This window comes from Hibiscus syriacus, unplaced genomic scaffold (assembly GCF_006381635.1).
Source record: "Hibiscus syriacus cultivar Baekdansim isolate YM2019G1 unplaced genomic scaffold, ASM638163v2 tig00113716_pilon, whole genome shotgun sequence".
NCBI classification, from domain to species: Eukaryota; Viridiplantae; Streptophyta; class Magnoliopsida; order Malvales; family Malvaceae; genus Hibiscus; species Hibiscus syriacus.
In genome coordinates, this window is record NW_024063466.1 from 490,382 (window position 1) to 508,872 (window position 18,491).

General features: G+C 35.8%; 3 protein-coding genes across 3 annotated transcripts; 1 reads left to right on the forward strand and 2 right to left on the reverse strand.

The window, feature by feature from the left end:
• Positions 1–2,024: 2,024 nt before the first annotated feature.
• On the reverse strand, positions 2,025–5,192 carry LOC120186582 (probable LRR receptor-like serine/threonine-protein kinase At3g47570). Its single transcript, XM_039190470.1, has 4 exons — positions 3,506–5,192; positions 3,144–3,412; positions 2,484–3,048; positions 2,025–2,404 (listed from the first exon to the last, which is right to left on the reverse strand). Exons 1-4 carry the CDS (start codon positions 5,190–5,192, stop codon positions 2,025–2,027), a joined length of 2,901 nt encoding a protein of 966 aa, XP_039046401.1.
• A 684-nt stretch (positions 5,193–5,876) lies between these two features.
• Positions 5,877–7,276, reverse strand: LOC120186583 (probable LRR receptor-like serine/threonine-protein kinase At3g47570). Its single transcript, XM_039190471.1, has 2 exons — positions 7,079–7,276; positions 5,877–7,025 (listed from the first exon to the last, which is right to left on the reverse strand). Exons 1-2 carry the CDS (start codon positions 7,274–7,276, stop codon positions 5,877–5,879), a joined length of 1,347 nt encoding a protein of 448 aa, XP_039046402.1.
• A 5,275-nt stretch (positions 7,277–12,551) lies between these two features.
• On the forward strand, positions 12,552–13,320 carry LOC120186586 (probable calcium-binding protein CML27). The gene is made up of 2 exons (XM_039190473.1): positions 12,552–13,122; positions 13,171–13,320. The coding sequence occupies exon 1, from the start codon at positions 12,617–12,619 to the stop codon at positions 13,115–13,117; it is 501 nt and encodes a 166-aa protein (XP_039046404.1). The 5' UTR covers positions 12,552–12,616; the 3' UTR covers positions 13,118–13,122; positions 13,171–13,320.
• The last annotated feature ends 5,171 nt before the right edge of the window (positions 13,321–18,491 follow it).

Sequence of the window (18,491 nt, forward strand, 5' to 3'; positions counted from 1 at the left end):
AAACAAACCCTCACTTCGGTTGTTGTTGTTTTTTTCCTTAATTTGCTATGTATGTAAAATTAGAAACGTTGGTTAATGTAGCTTTTTTGTTGTTGGAAATTGGGAAATATGTTTTTTTTCTTTCTTATGTAATGTTACATTTCATGGAATGGATGCAATGGGGAATTGTGGGGATATGAAGGGTTGCCTTAAAATGCAATTGGACCATGTTGCACAACCACATTCAAGACTAAGGCAACATTAAAAACAAAGTCATTAATGTTGACAGAACAACAGCTTGTCTGTGGTTCCCCCAATGGAAGGGTTCTGAAATTGATACCTTTGTTTAGACTGATGCTGTTGAAATATGTGAGGGGACATACAAACGGGATTTAAAATTATCTTCTCAATATTTACATGTGTCTATAAATTCGAACTCAAAATATAAAAAATTCCATAAAAAGCATTTTTTTTATCTGCTTACTCTTAAACTAAAATTTTTAGTTTTACATCTTTTTGAAATAATTGGATGAGGAGAAATCAAATATTGAAATTAACTCTTTTTTAACGAATATTTTCTCATCTCTTACTATTAATCCGAGCCTTCAAATTGTCCTTGACGATACTAAAAATATGTAAAACTAAAACAACTTTTTAATTTTAGTTTTACACATTTTAATTGGATCATGCCCTATATATATATATATATATATATATATATATAAAGAAAGCCGATAGTTTTATTAAGAACATAAAATATCTAGAATTACAATAAAGATTTACAAGCATAGACATTTTCCTATAACTACTGACACAAAAACCTCCCATAGAGATCATACAAGGACAATACAAAAAATGTTAAAAACCTAACCTATGGTCGAACAAATAAAGATACGGACAAATCTGACTGCATCGGCAAACGAATCATCGACAAATCACAAATCAAAGTCAAGCAACGTGAGAAAACTATCCACGAGTGCAAAATGTAATCCAAATCAATCCGGGGTCCAAAGCAAGAAAGATTAACATGATAACAAATATGTGTCATCTTGATCAGTCATTGCGATGTTAAATCCAACCATGAGAAAAAAGATAAATGAAAATAACGGTTAAACGCCCGAAAACTACCAAAAGATGAAAAAACGTGCCACAAAGGTATAGATAAACGTGTCATAAATGCATAAATAAACATGTCACAAAGACATAGTTATTCTTATTAAAAACTAAAAAAATAAAGAGAAAAGATAACTGACGGTCGATAACCAGAATAAAAACTGGTGCTGCAACTAGTTAAATAAAATTAAAAAAAATAAAAGTTGATTTGATCTACAAAAACTAACACAAACTATAAAAAGAAAAAGGGGAAAAGAGGGGGAGAGAGTGAGCGGCATATATATATATATATGTTCCTTGTAATTGGAATAATGAAGTGGAATCTTAGGCATATCTAAACACCAAATGGTAACTGAGCCTACAAGGTATAGGCATATATAGCAGCTGTCCACTGTAGCCCAAACGTGATTGGGTTAGTCCATAATTAAACCCCCAACACTTTTTGAAGTTACCCATGTGTTGACCGAATCAAAAAGGATCTTAGCAGCTACCCATGAAAAATAGGTCCATGTTTAAGCTAAAAGTAAACCCAAGGCCTATACACTGCCAGCATTTGTTTTGCTGCAATTTCAGGTCCTTTGGCTATACAAGACAGTTTATGTACTTTTACCCATAAATTATATGTTTGAAGATATTTTTTCCTAAAATAATTCCACGTAATTATTTTAATTAAAGCAACTACCAAAATTATTAGTTTAAGATCATTAATAATTTTAAAAAATAGATGATCAAATTCATTTAAATTGGAGGAATTTCATTTCAAATTTTACCATAATAGAGGGACTAAAACCATATTTAGCCCTTTTATTTAAACTAATATGAGAAAATACTATGAAAATGACTAGCAGTATTGCATCTCAAATAACGTTTGTATAGCATCTATTTGATAGAAATGTGTAACGCCTTCTTTGATGAACTGAAGATTGCAACGCTCATCCCTTGTGATCTCCAAGTAGCATATTTCTAGCCTTCTGGAGCTCTCTCAACACATCTTTGATATTCATTCGTTCACTCGGTGAATCATCCGAGCAGGATACTCCTATACTAAGTACCGAGTCCAAGCATTTCACGATGATGCCGATGCCTCTACTGGTTTTCCCATTTTGTTTCAAGGCTGTTTCATCCTCAAAATTGAGCCTAGTATCGATTATCTCTGCGATATGATTAGGCATGGCCGTCTTTACGTACTCACGTAGGCTTAACTCTCCTGTAAACATATCGGTGGGTCTTTTGCCTGTAAACAACTCAATTAAAATGATGCCATAGCTGTACAAGTCGCCATGTGTGGATATTTTCTTACTCATTCCATATTCTGCAATTACAGACAAGATCATTTAGATGAATATCAAATAAAAAAGTGTATCCATTTTTTTAACGTGGAATGGAATTACCTGGAGGAATATATCCCATAGTTCCTCTTATTCCCACCGAACTGCTTTGCTCGGAAATGGATTGCTCGGTTGTCTCGGAAAGAAACCTTGTCAGGCCAAAATCACTGATGTGGGCTGTAAGGTCAGCATCGAGAAGAATATTGCTCGGCTTTAGATCACAATGGACGACCGGCCTGTCAAATTGGGAATGAAGATAATCTAATGCAGAGGCTACATCAATGGAAATGTTGAGCCTCTGAATTAGATTTAAGCTTGGTGAATTATGTGCCTCGGTTGAACTTGGATGTAACCAAGTTTCTAAGCTCCCATTTGGCATGAGCTTGAACACCAAGGCTTTGAAGTCGTTACCTTGAAAATCAATGCTTGTGCAAGAAGTAATGACCTTGACGAGGTTGCGATGCCTAAGATGCCTAAGGGCTTCACATTCAGCCTTGAAAGTCCGGTCGGCACCCATCTGTTGAAGATTAAGTACTTTCACAGCAACCAGCATTTGATTATCGGAACTTAGAATCCCTTTATAAACTGAACCATATCTTCCCTTACCAATTAAGTTGGCTGAAGAGAATCATCAGTGGCATGGAGGAGCTCGGCGTAGGAAAGATTAAGATTTTTCTTCTCCGATGGAATGGTAATGCCCTCTCTCTTTTTTGATAAGCTGACCCGTCGTTTGATTGCAAAGAGACATATCAAGAACAAAACAACGAAGAGGACAATGACGGTCGCAATTATTGCTCTATGTGGAAAGTTGTTCCCTTTCTTTGCAATTTCTGCTGGGCAAGCAGGCAATAAAAGAGGCTTAATCCCTCCGCATAACTCGTTGTTACCAAGAACCGAGAATGCACTGATGTTGTTGAACACTCCTTTTGTCGGCAAGTTCCCTTCAAAGCTATTGAAGGACAAGTTGAGATTGGTGAAAAAGGGAAGTTCAGCTAGAAATTATGGTATTAGGCCCGACAGATTATTGTGGGAAACATCAAGAACTTGCATTCTTCTTAATTTTCGGAACGAAAAAGGAATGGTACCATCAAAAGAGTTCCCCTGCAGGTAAAGTGATTCAAGCATCACACAGTTTTCAAGAGAGCTTGGAATTTCCCCATGAAGTTTGTTGTTTGATACATCCAAAAAGTTGAGATTTTTGCAGTTTCCAACTTCTGGTGGTAAAGTTCCCGTTAAACTATTTGAACGAATGGAAAGGTCTGTTAGGAAGGAACAGAGACCTATAGCGTCCTTTGGTATTGTGCCATTTAGACGATTCTGCGAAAGAACCAATACTTCCAATCGAAAGCAGTTACCTAAAGATGCAGGTATGCCTCCTTCTAGCAAATTATCAAATAGGTTGAGAACAATTAGTTCGGTTATATTTCCCAAAGAATGAGAAATTTCCCCTATGATATTGTTTGTGAAAGCATAGAAATATTTCAACTTGGAAAATTTTCCAATAGATTCAGGGATACTGCCTGTGAGCATATTTTCATGGAATGTAAGGACCTCCAAGCCTACAAGGTTTTCTATCTCTTTCGGTATGGAACCTGATATGTAGTTGGTTCCAATATGTAATTGATTGAGCTTTGCAGAGAGATTTCCAATTGAATCTGGCAAAACACCTGTGAGGTTGTTTTGGGATAACCATAATTGACTCAGATTGGTGCAATTAGTCAATGAAGTGAGAAAACTTAAATCATTGGAACTCTCAAGGAAGTTGCCACCTAAGTTGATGTTTTCTAGATTTTGAAGGCTTCCCAAATTCTTTGGTATTGGTCCTGACAAAGAATTCAAACCCATATCAAGTTGTACGAGCCTTGAGGAATTGACTATTGAGGTCGGAATTGGTCCTGAAAACTTGTTTACCCCAAGATAAAGGCCCTCAAGATTAGGAAGGGTCAAACCTATGTAAGGAGGGATCTGGCCTTGTAACTGGTTACCAGCTAAAGCAAAGAAATAAATGGATGAGATGTTATACAGCTGCTTAGGAACTGAACCAGAGAGCTTGTTGAAAGACAACTGAAGAAATTTCAAGTTTGAGAGTTGCCCGAGCTCGGTAGGAATGTTTCCTTCGAGGTGGTTCCATGACAGGGAAAAATGAAGGAGAGAAGAGATGTTCCCTAATGAAGGGGGAATTGTTCCTGTGAAGTTGTTAATGGGTAGTAGAAGACTTTGGAGCCTAGACAAAGAACCGAGTTCGGCATGTATTTCCCCTCCGAGCGCATTTCCCATTAAGTTGATGACTTTTAGGTTCGAACAACGACTAAGGTTTCTTGGAAGTTCACCTTGGAAGGAGTTGTTTATCAGAATCAATTCCTCTAGACGACGCAATCGAATAACTTCTTGGGGGATCAGGCCATCGAAGCTATTGTTCCCGAGATCGATCACCCTAAGGAAGGTGAGGTTGGCTATGTGAGGAGAAAGGTCACCTGCCAACTTGAGTGATGATAGACGCAGGGCAGTCACTCTCCGGTGTTGTCGATCGCACGTTACTCCTTGCCAGTTGCAGAAATGTAGAGAATCATTCCAGGAGGTAAAGACCCCATAAGGATCAACCGGTATTCGAGCCTTGATGGCCAGCAATGCTTGTAATTCAGTCACATTCCTTGATGTCCTGGATTCAACATGATCCAGCTTACAAAGAATGCAAAAGAGGAAAAGAGAGCAACTTAGGAGCTTTGATTTCATAGTACTAGTAGGGAAATTCAAAAACCAATGCCCATCCATCAATATTTGGTTCCTTTTTAAAAGGGTATTACAGTGCCTCCAAATATTTCAAGATAAACTAAAAATCTGCAGCAAAGTCATTACAAGGAAATTTTTGACCGGCATGTTAAATTTACCCAATTTCAACATTTACTTGTTTTCCTTGGGAAAATACAGTCCAGGTCTTACTTAGACAGGGTGATTGTGGATTCATTCAACTTGACGTTTATGTGGAAGAAGACGACAGGGGAGAGCAAACAAGGAGATGCTTTCATGTGATTGTTGAATTTGGTAGATATATTTGTTCCTTTCTCTTTCTGTTTCTTGGTTATGACGGTGACTACTCCGGCCACCGCAACCACTACAACTGAAACTAACCGTAAGTTTTCTATTATGCTTGAAAAACTCATTAGTTTTCTCGACGTAGTAGAAATTCTTTTGAGACACCGTTTTATTGAAGAGCATCTTATGAACAGTAGGAGTAACATAAAATATCTCGAAAAAGCTATGCTTGAATTTTAGACTTATTCCTATGTTAATTTAACATGATTCATCTATTTTATAATATTATCAGTTAATCATAATGTTAATTGTTATTATTATATGAGAGAAGTCAAATTTACTACAAACGTAAAGATTACAAATATTACAAATACTATGAAAATGACTAGCAATATTGCATCTCAAATAACGTATTTATAACATCTATTTGATAGGAATGTCTAAAGCCTTCTTTGATGAACTGAAGCTTTGCAACGCTCGTCTCTTGTGATCTCCAAGTAGCATATTTCTAGCCTTGTGAAGTTCTCTCAGCACATCTTTGATATTCATTCGTTCACTCGGTGAATCGTCCGAGCAGGACACTCCTATGCTAAACACCGAGCCCAAGCATTTCCCATTTTGATTGAAGGCTGCACCTGCTTCATGTTCACAATTGAGCCTAGCATCAACTATTTCCATCACATGATCAGGCATGGCAACCTTTACATACTCACGTAAGCTTAACTCTACTGTAGACATGTTGTCAGTCGGTCTTTTGCCCGTAAACAACTCCATTAAAATGATGCCATAGCTGTACATGTCGACATGTGTAGATATTTTCCTACTCATTCCATATTTTGCAATTCCAGACAAGATCATTAAGATGATTATCATTGTATCAAATACAAAATTGTATCTATGTGGTATGGAGTTACCTGGATGAATATATCCCATGGTTCCTCTAATTCCCACCGAACTGCTTTGCTCGGAAATGGATTGATCGATTTTCTCGGAAAGAAACCTTGTTAGGCCAAAATCACTAATATGGGCTGTAAGGTCAGCATCAAGTAGAATATTGCTTGGCTTTAGATCACAATGGATGACTGGCCCTTCGAATTGGGAATGAAGATAATCTAATGCAGAGGCTACATCAACGGAAATGTTGAGCCTCTGAATTAGATTTAAGCTTGCCAAATTATGTACCTTGGTTGAACTTGGATCTAACAAATTTTCTAAGCTCCCGTTTGGAATGAGCTCGAACAACAAGGCTTTGAAGTTGTTACCTTGAAAATCAATGCTTGAGCAAGAAGTAATGACCTTGACGAGATTTCGATGCCTAAGCTTCCTAAGAGCTTCACATTCAGCCTTGAAAGTTTGATCAGCACCCCGTTGTTGAAGATTAAGTACTTTCACAGCAACTGTTGTTTGATCATCACCACTTAGAATCCCTTTATTGACTAACCCATATCTTCCCTTGCCAATCAAGTTGGCTGAAGAGAAACTGTTGGTTGCATGAAGGAGCTCGGTGTAGGAAAGTTTTGGATGTTTCCTATCTGAAGTTGTGGCAATGTCCTCTTTCTTTCTTGACAAACTCTGCCGTCGTTTGATTGCAAATTTGCAACAAGAGAAATGAAGAACGAAACAACAAGGAAGAGGACAATACCAGATGCAATTATCGCTCTACGTGGAAAGTTCTTCCCTTTCTTTGCAGTTTCTGTAGGACAAGTAGCCAATCGAAGTGGCTTAATCCCACCACATAACTCGTTGTTCCCAACAACCGAGAATGCACTGTTGTTGAACACTCCTTTCGTTGGCACTTTTCCTTCAAAGTTATCAAAATACATGTTGAGATTGGTGAGAAGGGGAAGTTCAGATAGAAACTCTGGTATTAGGCCTAGCAGAATAGCAAGTGAAGGAGTCGAGTTGACATCAATCAACAAAGAATAACTACACGTATCAACAATGACATCCTACTATTTTAAATTTTCTAGATGATATGTATACGAATAAGAAACGTCTAAGATATATTATTAGGGTTATAAATATGAATCGAAGTTTTATATTTTAGATAAAAAATATTTTACGAGAACAAAGAAATATTTAAAAATTAGGCAGTTTTTAAGCAATATTGTTTACCATTGAACTACTAAACTTCAGCCTAAAATTAAGATTGATTTATGTGATAGTTATTATTTTATGATTTCACTATTAATGGAATAATTGTAAAGTTAACAATGAAATGTTTCATAATAGAACAAAATTTTAAGCATTTATGATCAATAAATATTTGTAAAGTTGATGTGGCATCTTTAACTTGTAGTTTGTGACATATACAAACTATAGGTGTTACAGTTCACCTTGGAAGGAGTTGTTGGCGAGAACCAATTCCTCTAGATGATGCAATCGAGTTACTTGTTGAGGCTTAACAGCCAAGTTACCATATAAGAAAATCTCTGGGGAGGGTTAAGAGTTTAACATCTTTGTCGTCCTTAACCAGACAAAATAGGATGTTTTCTTGCCCAAGAGAGGCTTCAGATTGCATCCGGGAGCTCGTAGCTTAACCGTATTGCTTCCAACAAAAAGAAAGTCCCAATAAGTGAAGAGGAAGAACAATGAAGATGAAAAATAACTCTTGAAAAGAAGAAGAAGAAAAACCAAGGAAAGTTGAAGAAAAAAGATGTTTTAGGTGAAAGAGAATTTGTTCGGTAAATTGTTCATCAAGACGGCAAGACGATTGAATTCCAGCTTATTAAGTTTGCACTCTTTGTTAGATCAACTTTCTAATAACAAGTTCATTTTGAAAAAAATTAAAAGGTGGAAAAGTAGAGTGAATGTTAGAGTTTGTTATGGTTTGTTATTAGCTTGTTATTAGTTGTTATTATTTTGTTATAGTTGTTGGTTACTTGGGATATATAAGCCACAGTTATATTAGATTGTAAGCAGAGTACTTTCTTCAATGATCAATAAAATCTTCATTCTGTCATCTCTCTATCTTTAAGTTTCCTCCTCCTTCATTTGAGTTTTCATCATTCTTAGCCTCCATGGCAGCAGTCGCTCTTCGATGTCGTCGATCACATGTTACTCCTAGCCAGTTGTAGAAATATAGAGAATCATTCCAAGAGGTGAAGACCCCATATATATCAACTCGTATTCGAGCCTTGAAGGCAAGCAATGCTTGTATTTCAGTCTCGTTCACTGATGTCATGGATTGAACATGATCCAGCTTACAAAGAACACAAAAGAGGAAAAGAGAGCAAATTAGTAGCTTTGATATCATGGTATTAGTAGGGAAATTCAAATACCAATGCCCATCCATCAGTATTTGAATCCTTTTTAAAGGTCGTTACAGTGCCTCCAAATATTCCAAGATAGACTAAAAATCTGCATCAAAGTCATTAACAGGAAATTTTGTGTGAAATTCTCCCAATTTCAGCATTGACTTGTTTTCCTCGGGAAAATACAGTCCATGTATTACTTAGACTGGGTGATTGTGGATTCATTCAACCTGACGTTTATGTGGAAGAAAATGACATGGAAGAGCCCGTGGCAGATTCAGAAAGGTGGGCACACATGTATTAATAACATAAAATTTTATATAGATAGACACAAATAAAATTTTAAGATAGACACCTTAAGTAAAATGAAATACTAACATAAGAATATTTGGATGTTAGTGCCCACCCTGACGCCACTGGGGAGAGCAAACAAGGAGTTGCTTTAAGTTAATTAGTAAGATAAAATAAAATAAAATCAAAATAAGAAGGTTTAGAATCTCAAGAACACTAGTTAGATAATTTCAAAAAAAACATTGTAATGCTGAAAATAATAAGGCCTTTCTCGTTTTGTGTATGTGAAAAATCTCTAATTGAAAAATTTACTCATCAAAATTAATTGTGTGACCTAAATAAATTTGAATTAATCAAGGTAAAACATTAACAACCGGGAGTACAATAAAGATAAGGTGTCTCGTCCTCTGACACGTAATATTTGAAGCTTAGATAAATATAGGCCTGTAAATGAACTGAACGTTCAGCGAACCGTTCATGAACCGTGCGGCTGGAAGTTCGTTTATGTGCGTTTATTTATTAAATGAACGAATATGAATAAGATTTTGTGTTCGTTTAATTAAATAAACGAACATTAACATAGGTCTCGTTCGTTCATTTACGTTCGTGAACGTTCGGTTATGTTTGTTTATGTTCGTTCGGTTATGTTCGTTTATGTTCGTTCGGTTATGTTCGTTTATGTTCATTCATTTATGTTTAACTCAATCTTCTTAAATCAATTTTGGTGATCAATTTGTATGTATGTTAAAAATATTAATTAATCTGATATTTTGATGATCAACTCTATAATTAACCCAATTTTATTAGGAGATTAAATACAATATGTTAACCCGTAAGGCACCTCGCTCCTATATTCATTTTCCCTTTTTTCCCCCAAACCCTAGTGTTCACTGGAGGGTGGAGACGATCGCTGAAAGCTTCAAAACAAGTTATATTATAGTGCAATCTGAAGTTTTACAGGTATGTTTTCATCTCTTTCTCTGTTTTATTTGGCTTAATAGTTGATATGTAAAGTTATTGCGGGTTTCTTCACATCTAAAACTCAAGAAAACATCATACTTCTTTCTAGAAATAGATGAGAAGATAAATGTAATAATCGAAAGTATATGAGCATCATTAAAAAGAAAAATATATAGAATTTTCCAGAAAACAAAATAAAGATTTCTATGCAATTTCTGAAAATGAGTGTAATAGTCGAAGTAATGGGGTTTCTAGAAAGAACTCATTAATAAGTAGAAAATATACTTTGACAATGAACTTTTGTTTTCATAGTTCTTGTGTGACCTTTAGTTGTGGAGTAGACTTTAGGTACGTTAAAATTTTAAATGGTGGTTAAGCAATAATATCAGTTATGATATGTAGTATCGAAGAGATTTCGGATCTATGTTATTGCATTGTAGTCCAATTTGTACCGTTCGAAATCTTCATGCTGTTAAATTTTCTACTCTGTCAACGAAAAGGACCATTATTAACAAACATCACTAAAGTCTGACATTGATATCACAAAACTTTTAGTCGGCGAATTTATTAGAATAACATAGTGAAAAATGATTGTTCATATGTAATCATGGATCACTAAGATAAATGTTATAGCGTTAAATTAAAGTCGTGTGAATCATTTAATATCTTTAAAAGATTGATCGAAATATTTGATATTTTCAAACATTTCACCACTGCTAATCAGCTCTTACGCTATTTATCACTATAGATTTGGTTGATTTGCATTGTCGACTATTTTCATGAAAGAATAATGGAAGGTAGGGTCTCCAACGTTTATGTTCGTGTTCATTTATGTTCGTGTTTGTTTATGTTCGTTTATTTATTAAATGAACGAACATGAACAAGCTATATTCCTTAATAAACGAACATGAACAAAAAAAAATTTATTCATTTATATTCGTATTCGTTTATGTTCGTTTACAGGCATAGATAAATAAGTTTGATTTAACTCTTGAATATTGTAAAATTTAAAATATTTTTTAAATTTGTATTTCTCAATTTCTTTTTACATTGTTTGCCAAAAACAAGTCTACCCAAATATTATGGGTCCAAGTCCATGTCATTTATTGGATCTTGGTATGACATTGACATTAGTACAAAAGCCTCCTCATTGGTAACTTCCCACGAATTAATTATGGTGGCGAAGTAGTACGGAAGTGGAGAAAATGGCGCGTGGAACCCGCGTCTGCCCTACGATGTCCGTAGCCCATCAATGAAATTGAAAAGCTAATTCGGTCCCTCCAATCAAACTAAGCACATGGATCGTCATACGCGGCTTGCAACCGCTTCTTCCCGCTTTTTCTTTTCTATTTCTTTATTTCCACTTTTTATTTAGTATCATATATGAGGCAAAAATATATCAACGGTCTCTGTAATTTTACAAAAAAATAAATCAATATAATCCTCTTATTATTTTTTCTTAACGTGATTCTCAAATTCGGAAATAAACTTAATATAACTACTTGATCAATATTTTTTATCGTTGACTGTTACAGTATTGATGTGACAGCTCACAGTACTGACATGACAATCTAGGGTGACAAATTAATGTGGCGAATGACATAACAAATTGACTAAATTGATAACTCAAACATGATAGATGAATTATAATGTCAACATCGTGGACCATTATGTCAACACCGTAAATTGGCGCGTGAGCACTGTAATGGTTAACAATGAAAAAAATTGGTTAAAAGGATCACATTAAGTTTGTTTTATGAGTTGAATGATCACATTGAGAGAGAAATAATACGATGAAAATATTTTTTTTTTAATACAAGCACTTTTGATGCCTTTTTGTCGATATATTACGATGAAAAATCATTATTGTTTAATTTTTATTATTGAATTAACTTATATTAGTACTAATTGATTTAGGCTAAAAGGGAGGATAATCTTTGCGTAAACTATGTGAATAGTCCTTTTTGTTTAGGGTATATTTAACTTTGGTCATTAATTTAAAAATTAAGTATAAATGGTCCCTAACATTATCAGTCCGTTCAGTTTAATTCCCTTCGTCGTTAACCCTTAATGAATATGTGACATAACAGAGGGATTAAAATCAAATGAGAGTTAACAGCCTATGGACTAAAATCGAACGAATCAAGAACGTTAAGGACTAAAATCGAATGAATCAATAACATTAGGGGTCATGTATCCTTAATTTTTAAATTAGTGAACAAAGGCAGTAAGATCAAAAATAAAGCGACATTCGCATAGCCTAACCATAATCTTTTATATATTTTTTTGGATAAAAAATAAAATAATTGGCTTAATAAAAAGGCATGAATCTTAGTTTAATATTTACTAATTTAACATTGAGGTTAAATCAATTAAATATGCTATAATAATATAAAAAACGTGTTATAAAAGTATATCGTATTTTTATGACATTTTAATATCACCTATATTTTTATAATAAATAAATAATATCCACAAAGTTAATTTCATTTTTCTAGAAACCAATTTTATTGGCGGTCATTGTGGGGACCCTTTACTGTTTTCCCTATAAATGCCCACTGATCTTCCCTTTTTGCTCTCCATCGCTTCCAAGTGGATACCTAAACCGTGTAACATACCTTCATATTTTCCCTTCTCTAAAGCATTCCCAAAACCACCATGTCGACGACCACCGAAGCTTCGGCCGGTAACACGACGCCGACCAATGAAGAACTCAAAAGGGTGTTCGACCAGTTCGACGCCAACAAGGACGGATACATCTCCGTGACGGAGCTCCGCGACGTGTTGATAGCAATGGGGTCCAACTACTCGGAGGATGAGCTCAGGCGCGTCATGGACGACATCGACAATGACAAAGACGGATACATCAACTTCTCCGAATTCTCCACCTTCTGGACCTCGTCCTCCGACGCCGGAACCGCCGTCTCCGAGCTGAAAGAGGCCTTCGACATGTACGATGTGAATGGGAACGGCCTGATCTCGGCCACCGAGCTGCATCAGGTTCTGAACCGCCTGGGGATGTCGTTTACGGTCGAAGATTGTGTGGGGATGATCAAGTCCGTTGATTCGGATAACGATGGTCACGTCAATTTCGAGGAGTTTAAGAAGATGATGAGTGCCTCGTCGGCGTCCGGCAGTGGCGGCGGATCTAAGCCGTAGGATTCGAACTTTATTTTTCCGACGGCGATTGATTGGCTCGAAAAACGTGGATGAAAGGTAGCGTTCCTAGAGATTTTCTTAGCTTATTTATATATATATATATTTATCCTTCATCATCTTCATATGTAATTTGCAGAACTTTACTTTCTTGTTGGGTTCTCTCAGCTTTATCGAATCAAATGAAAACATCTTCGTTTCCATTACCGAGTTTCTTTTTCCTGCATTTTCCCATCGTTTCTATTTCTGGAGATGGAATCACCGATTCCTGCACAATTTGTCCTTTGCCTTCCCAAACAGAACAGAAATCTCCCAGCCAGTGACACTTTCTCTTTTGGTAACATATGCTATTAAACTCCTTAAATAAGACTTTTAGATGTAGTATTTAGTTATGATTTAATCGTTGGTACATATCAATTTATTTCATTTTAGTTAATATGTCTATATCTCTATCATTAGAAACAACCTACAAATTTGTAATTACAATCGATCCATCAAATAATTAATCATTATTAGATTAATTATAAAAGTAATATATGACCATCATTATTAAGGGCGTAAACACACTATACAAACGTAATTACTCATACTTATGACCTCAAGAAAGAACAATACTCTTAAATTATTGAGGTTATTCATTAGATTCTTATTAATTTTTATAGAATAATAAGTAATAAAAGTTTATATAATTAAAATGACATTTTCATTAATTTTTGTTGTTGTCCTTCCCAGTGATCAAGGTTTTATCTTTAATGATACAAACCAACTTAGGTGGCACAGGTGTGTTTTTCGGAGGAGATTTTTTATATTCACAACGACTCGAACTCAAAATCTACTTAATTTTAGACAAATACGAACACTAAAATCATAAAATTTGATAGATTCAGAACTAATTCGATTGACATTGTTATTTTTTTATAATATTAAAGTGATTTTAAATTTAAGTTTTTATTTTTTATTTAAATACTAAAATTATACCTAAGTTAAATGTTATAATTTATAATTTTAAAAGTAAAAATCTCAAAACCTCAACATTCGAGAGTCTACATCAAACTAAGGAGGGATTAAAGATATAATTTTGTCACCCGATAAAGTCATGAACTTCATGGTTTTTTTACCCCACTGACACCGTTTGTTTTTATTTTTACTTTTCTAACACCGTTCCACCAATATTTCCAAAACTAGCACCCTTTCTGCTGAGTTGGCAAAGGCGCGTCCTCGGGGGCGCGCTTTACCCGGTTTTTTCGCTGAGTTGGATGCCACGTGTGAAAGGCGCGTCCCCGGGGACGCGCCTTTGCCAACTCAGCAGACACGTATTTTGTTTTATAATAAATAGTTTAATTTTATTATTATTATAAATTAATAATATATTATGTAAAATGTTTCGATTATAATGTAAGAATTATCAAGTTTCGAGTATTTTTGATTTTGATTATCGATCTATTAATTTATCAGTTAATTATTTAAATGTTATCAATCTAGTCATCTCATATCAATATTTAACGAAAATATTGATGCATAAGTTAATAAATTAGTATAATTACATATTTAATCTTCAAGACTTACATATTTATAAAATTAGTCTTATTGAAAATTTAATTTAATAAATTTAATCCTCCAATCAGAACATGAAATGTGTCATCGTATACATAAATTTTTTAATAACTTTTAATTTGTTTAATTTAATATTTTCTCTACTTAGAAGGTGGAATTATTATTATATTTAAAAAAAATTATAACTAATAATATAAATATTATATTAAATAAATATATTAAATATATTTATGTATTTAAAAGTTAAAAAAAATTATTTAGGTGTACATACATTGACAAATTATATAAATGCAATAACATTAAATTATTAGAAATAAAAACATTCATTTAAAAACTTTAATTACATAAGAGTTAACGGTTATACGATGATAACAGAGCTGGACATTTTTTTCTATTGTGCCCGATGTTTCTACAATGCCCACATCGTTTTGTTCTGTTGACTTCTCCCGAATATCCATATCACAATGTATTCTAGTAGATTTTGGACGACCTGAGTCCCTCAATAGCAATGGATCTGGGACAATTGTAAGCCAAGTTTGAATCTCATTTGGGTCTCTTTCGTTTCCTATGGGCGGAAACTCAAATTCATATACCTTGAAAACTTGTGAAAGTTGGTATACGGGATCAACATAATTTTTGTAGTCCAAATGCGAATGTGAGCAAGCAGCAATGACATGAGAGCATGGATATTTGAGTGCTTGAAAGAAACCACAATCGCACCACCTCTCTTGCAGATTAACTCTGAAAGAGTTAGCTTCAATCCCTTGCAGCGGACGTGGCATTTCGGTTACACGAAACAATTCACGGGTGCGAGAAAAATTTGTAACTAACATCCCATTTGATGTAGCCATTTTTTCTGTAAATCGGCTACTAGTCTTGGGTGGTAAATATGTCCGTTTTGCATCCAAGTAAGAGCTTGTCCACCGAGTTTTGCAAAGAGTTGACCCAAACGAAAATAAGTCGTTTTGACCAACGCCGTGACTGGTAAATGACGCGCCCCCTTTAAGGTTGAATTTATTGCTTCAGCCAAGTTTGTTGTCATATGACCATAGCGATACCCCCCGTCATATGCATTTGTCCACATTTCTTTGCTGATGTCCATAATGTACTCGCACCCCTTCTTATTTTTGCCAAACAGCTCTTGTAGCATCGACTCAAACCTTTGAGGTAAGAGTTCGTAACCTAAGTCATTAGGAATATGTAATAGTTAATATGAAGTATAAATAAGTAATAAGAAATTGATAGAAAAATTGGGAAAAAGTAACATACCCATCCGCACGACTAACTGACGTTCATCGTTCTTCTTGTATTTTCCGTAATAGTTTGCAGCAATATGACGGACACAATAACGATGTTGAACATGTGGAGGTCTATACATTGTACCCAAAGAGTCCATTGCTGCTTTTATCCCGGCTCCTCGGTCTGAAATAATGCATACTCGTTCCCTGGTGACAACATGTAAACGTAAATTTTAAGGAAAAAAGCCCAAGACTCAGTGTCTTCTCCTTGAACGAGGGCAAACGCAACAGGAAGAATATTACGGTTTCCATCTTGGACCACAGCCAATAATAAAACTTGCTTGTATTTCCCATACAAGAAAGTACCATCAATTTGGACAATTGGTTTACAGTACTTGACTGCATTAATACACTGAGGGTAAGTCCAAAAGACTCGGTAAAATTGGCAGCGATCGCGAACCATTCGATCATTCACGTAATGATGTTGAGTTTCGAACTCAACAATTGTCCCGGGATTAAGTCTTTGCACAACATGAAACCAACTGGGCAGCTCGTTGTAAGAGGAATCCCATTCGCCATGAAGTTTGCAAATGGCATTCTGTTTTGCCAACCACGCTTTTTTATATGAGACAGTGTACCCATATTGGGACTGTATAGCAGAAATCAACACTGCAACAGCTATATGAGAGCTTTGCTTCACAATGGGCATGATTGCTTGACAAATAATGTTGGAGTCCAAGTTGGGATGATCCTGGTTTATACCTGTTGCACAACATGTATGAGGACCGTTGTATCTGGTTAGTTCCCATAAGTTTTTCTTCCTTCCTCTTTGATACACGGACCATCCATTGACATCCGTTGTGACGTTGGACGCAGTAGCAGACATATTTCTCCGTGTTAGATCGATCAACTCGGGACTGAACTGAGTTACGAATATTGTAACTCTTATTGCCATCATTGCTTCCTCCTTCGATGCGAACTCCATTCCAATATGTAAATTACCGTCATTGACTGATGATTGAAGTCCATAGTTTCCAACATCAGGAAGATCTGGAAATTCAGGCTCATACATTGCATCATAATCAGCCTCATACATATGTGCAGGAAGTTCGGCTGGTGTTGTATTTATCGGAACGTCATCCTCGTCATCATCAGAATGTACGTTAAACTGTGGTGAGTCAGGTTCAACGAATAATCCCGTTTTCAGCACCATCTGCACCTGGCTCCCGAAGAGGTTCTTCTGGTGGAGATGAGGGTTCCTCCGATAATCCAATGTTGAGGTCAAATAAGTTCCCGCTTGCGTGTCCTCCCCTTGAACTTGAGGCCATTGTATCATGTGGGATGTGAATAGACTGTCGTCTCGTTGGCATTTCCATATGTAAGTCGAAAACATTGGCAGATGAATGTCTGCCCCTTGAAGTAGAAGAGATGTTGCCATATGGATTATTGGTGAAGCCACGTGGGTTGAGATCATAAGCAGTTGCAGATGAATGCCTTCCTATTGAACTTGATGGCATGGTATATGGCGTTGGATCCGCCATTAATGATGTGAAATCATTACAGATAAGTTGTGTCGGGCTATCAACTTGATCAGTTTGATATGCAATGCCAAAGTGAGAGGAATATGAGAGACCACGAGTTACACGAACCTCAATAAAAGTGGCATACATTTCAATAAGAGATTGTGAACTCCCCATATGAGCATCAACCATCATAGAAACATCATCATCGTTTGAAAGCTGAAATGATGTATACGTGAGCGGAAAAAGTTCAGTAGGAAATCTGTATGAAGTGAAGATAGTCTTCTCTGGCCTGCTACACGAATCTTTAACGAAATTTTTGTGATTAACTCCTCAATTGTGATGTTTCTCTTCAAGGTTAAGGGGATATAATGATCTGACTCAAAACAACCCCCTCTTCAGCTTCCTTAATTTCTCCATCATACAAAACAACAGCAGAAAGACGACTCATTTTCAGAGAATTTGAGAATTTAGAGTTTGGGAATTTGAGAATTTGAAAGATTGTGAACTGAAGTTTGTTTTGAAAGTTTATAATACGTTGCATATAATAGTTTCTATAATCGGTTCACTATTCACGTGAAGGCGCGTTCCCGGGGGCGCGCCTTCCATTATTTCGTCAGAGAATATTATCATTGCCCTATTATGTCATTCATGTCCCTCGGGGACACTAGATATATCAGTACCTATTATTTCACTATTCACGTGAAGGCGCGTTCCCGGGGGCGCGCCTTCCATTATTTCGTCAGAGAATATTATCATTGCCCTATTATGTCATTCATGTCCCTCGGGGACACTAGATATATCAGTACCTATTATTTCACTATTCACGTGAAGGCGCGTTCCCGGGGGCGCGCCTTCCATTATTTCGTCAGAGAATATTATCATTGCCCTATTATGTCATTCATGTCCCTCGGGACACTAGATATATCAGTACCTATTATTTCACTATTCACGTGAAGGCGCGTTCCCGGGGGCGCGCCTTCCATTATTTCGTCAGAGAATATTATCATTGCCCTATTATGTCATTCATGTCCCTCGGGGACACTAGATATATCAGTACCTATT

What these genes read in the sequence shown, in the direction of transcription:
- LOC120186583 (XM_039190471.1), bottom strand. Translation starts at nt 7,276, where the DNA reads ATGTATTTTGATAACTTTGAAGGAAAAGTGCCAACGAAAGGAGTGTTC. An exon ending in CTGGTATTGTCCTCTTCCTT is followed by an intron (nt 7,026 to 7,078) that starts GTTGTTTCGTTC and finishes AAACGACGGCAG; the next exon opens with AGTTTGTCAAGAAAGAAAGA.
- LOC120186586 (XM_039190473.1), top strand. Translation starts at nt 12,617, where the DNA reads ATGTCGACGACCACCGAAGCTTCGGCCGGTAACACGACGCCGACCAAT.
- LOC120186582 (XM_039190470.1), bottom strand. Translation starts at nt 5,192, where the DNA reads ATGGATGGGCATTGGTTTTTGAATTTCCCTACTAGTACTATGAAATCA. An exon ending in GCAGGGGAACTCTTTTGATG is followed by an intron (nt 3,413 to 3,505) that starts GTACCATTCCTT and finishes CATAATTTCTAG; the next exon opens with CTGAACTTCCCTTTTTCACC. An exon ending in TATGGGATATATTCCTCCAG is followed by an intron (nt 2,405 to 2,483) that starts GTAATTCCATTC and finishes CTGTAATTGCAG; the next exon opens with AATATGGAATGAGTAAGAAA.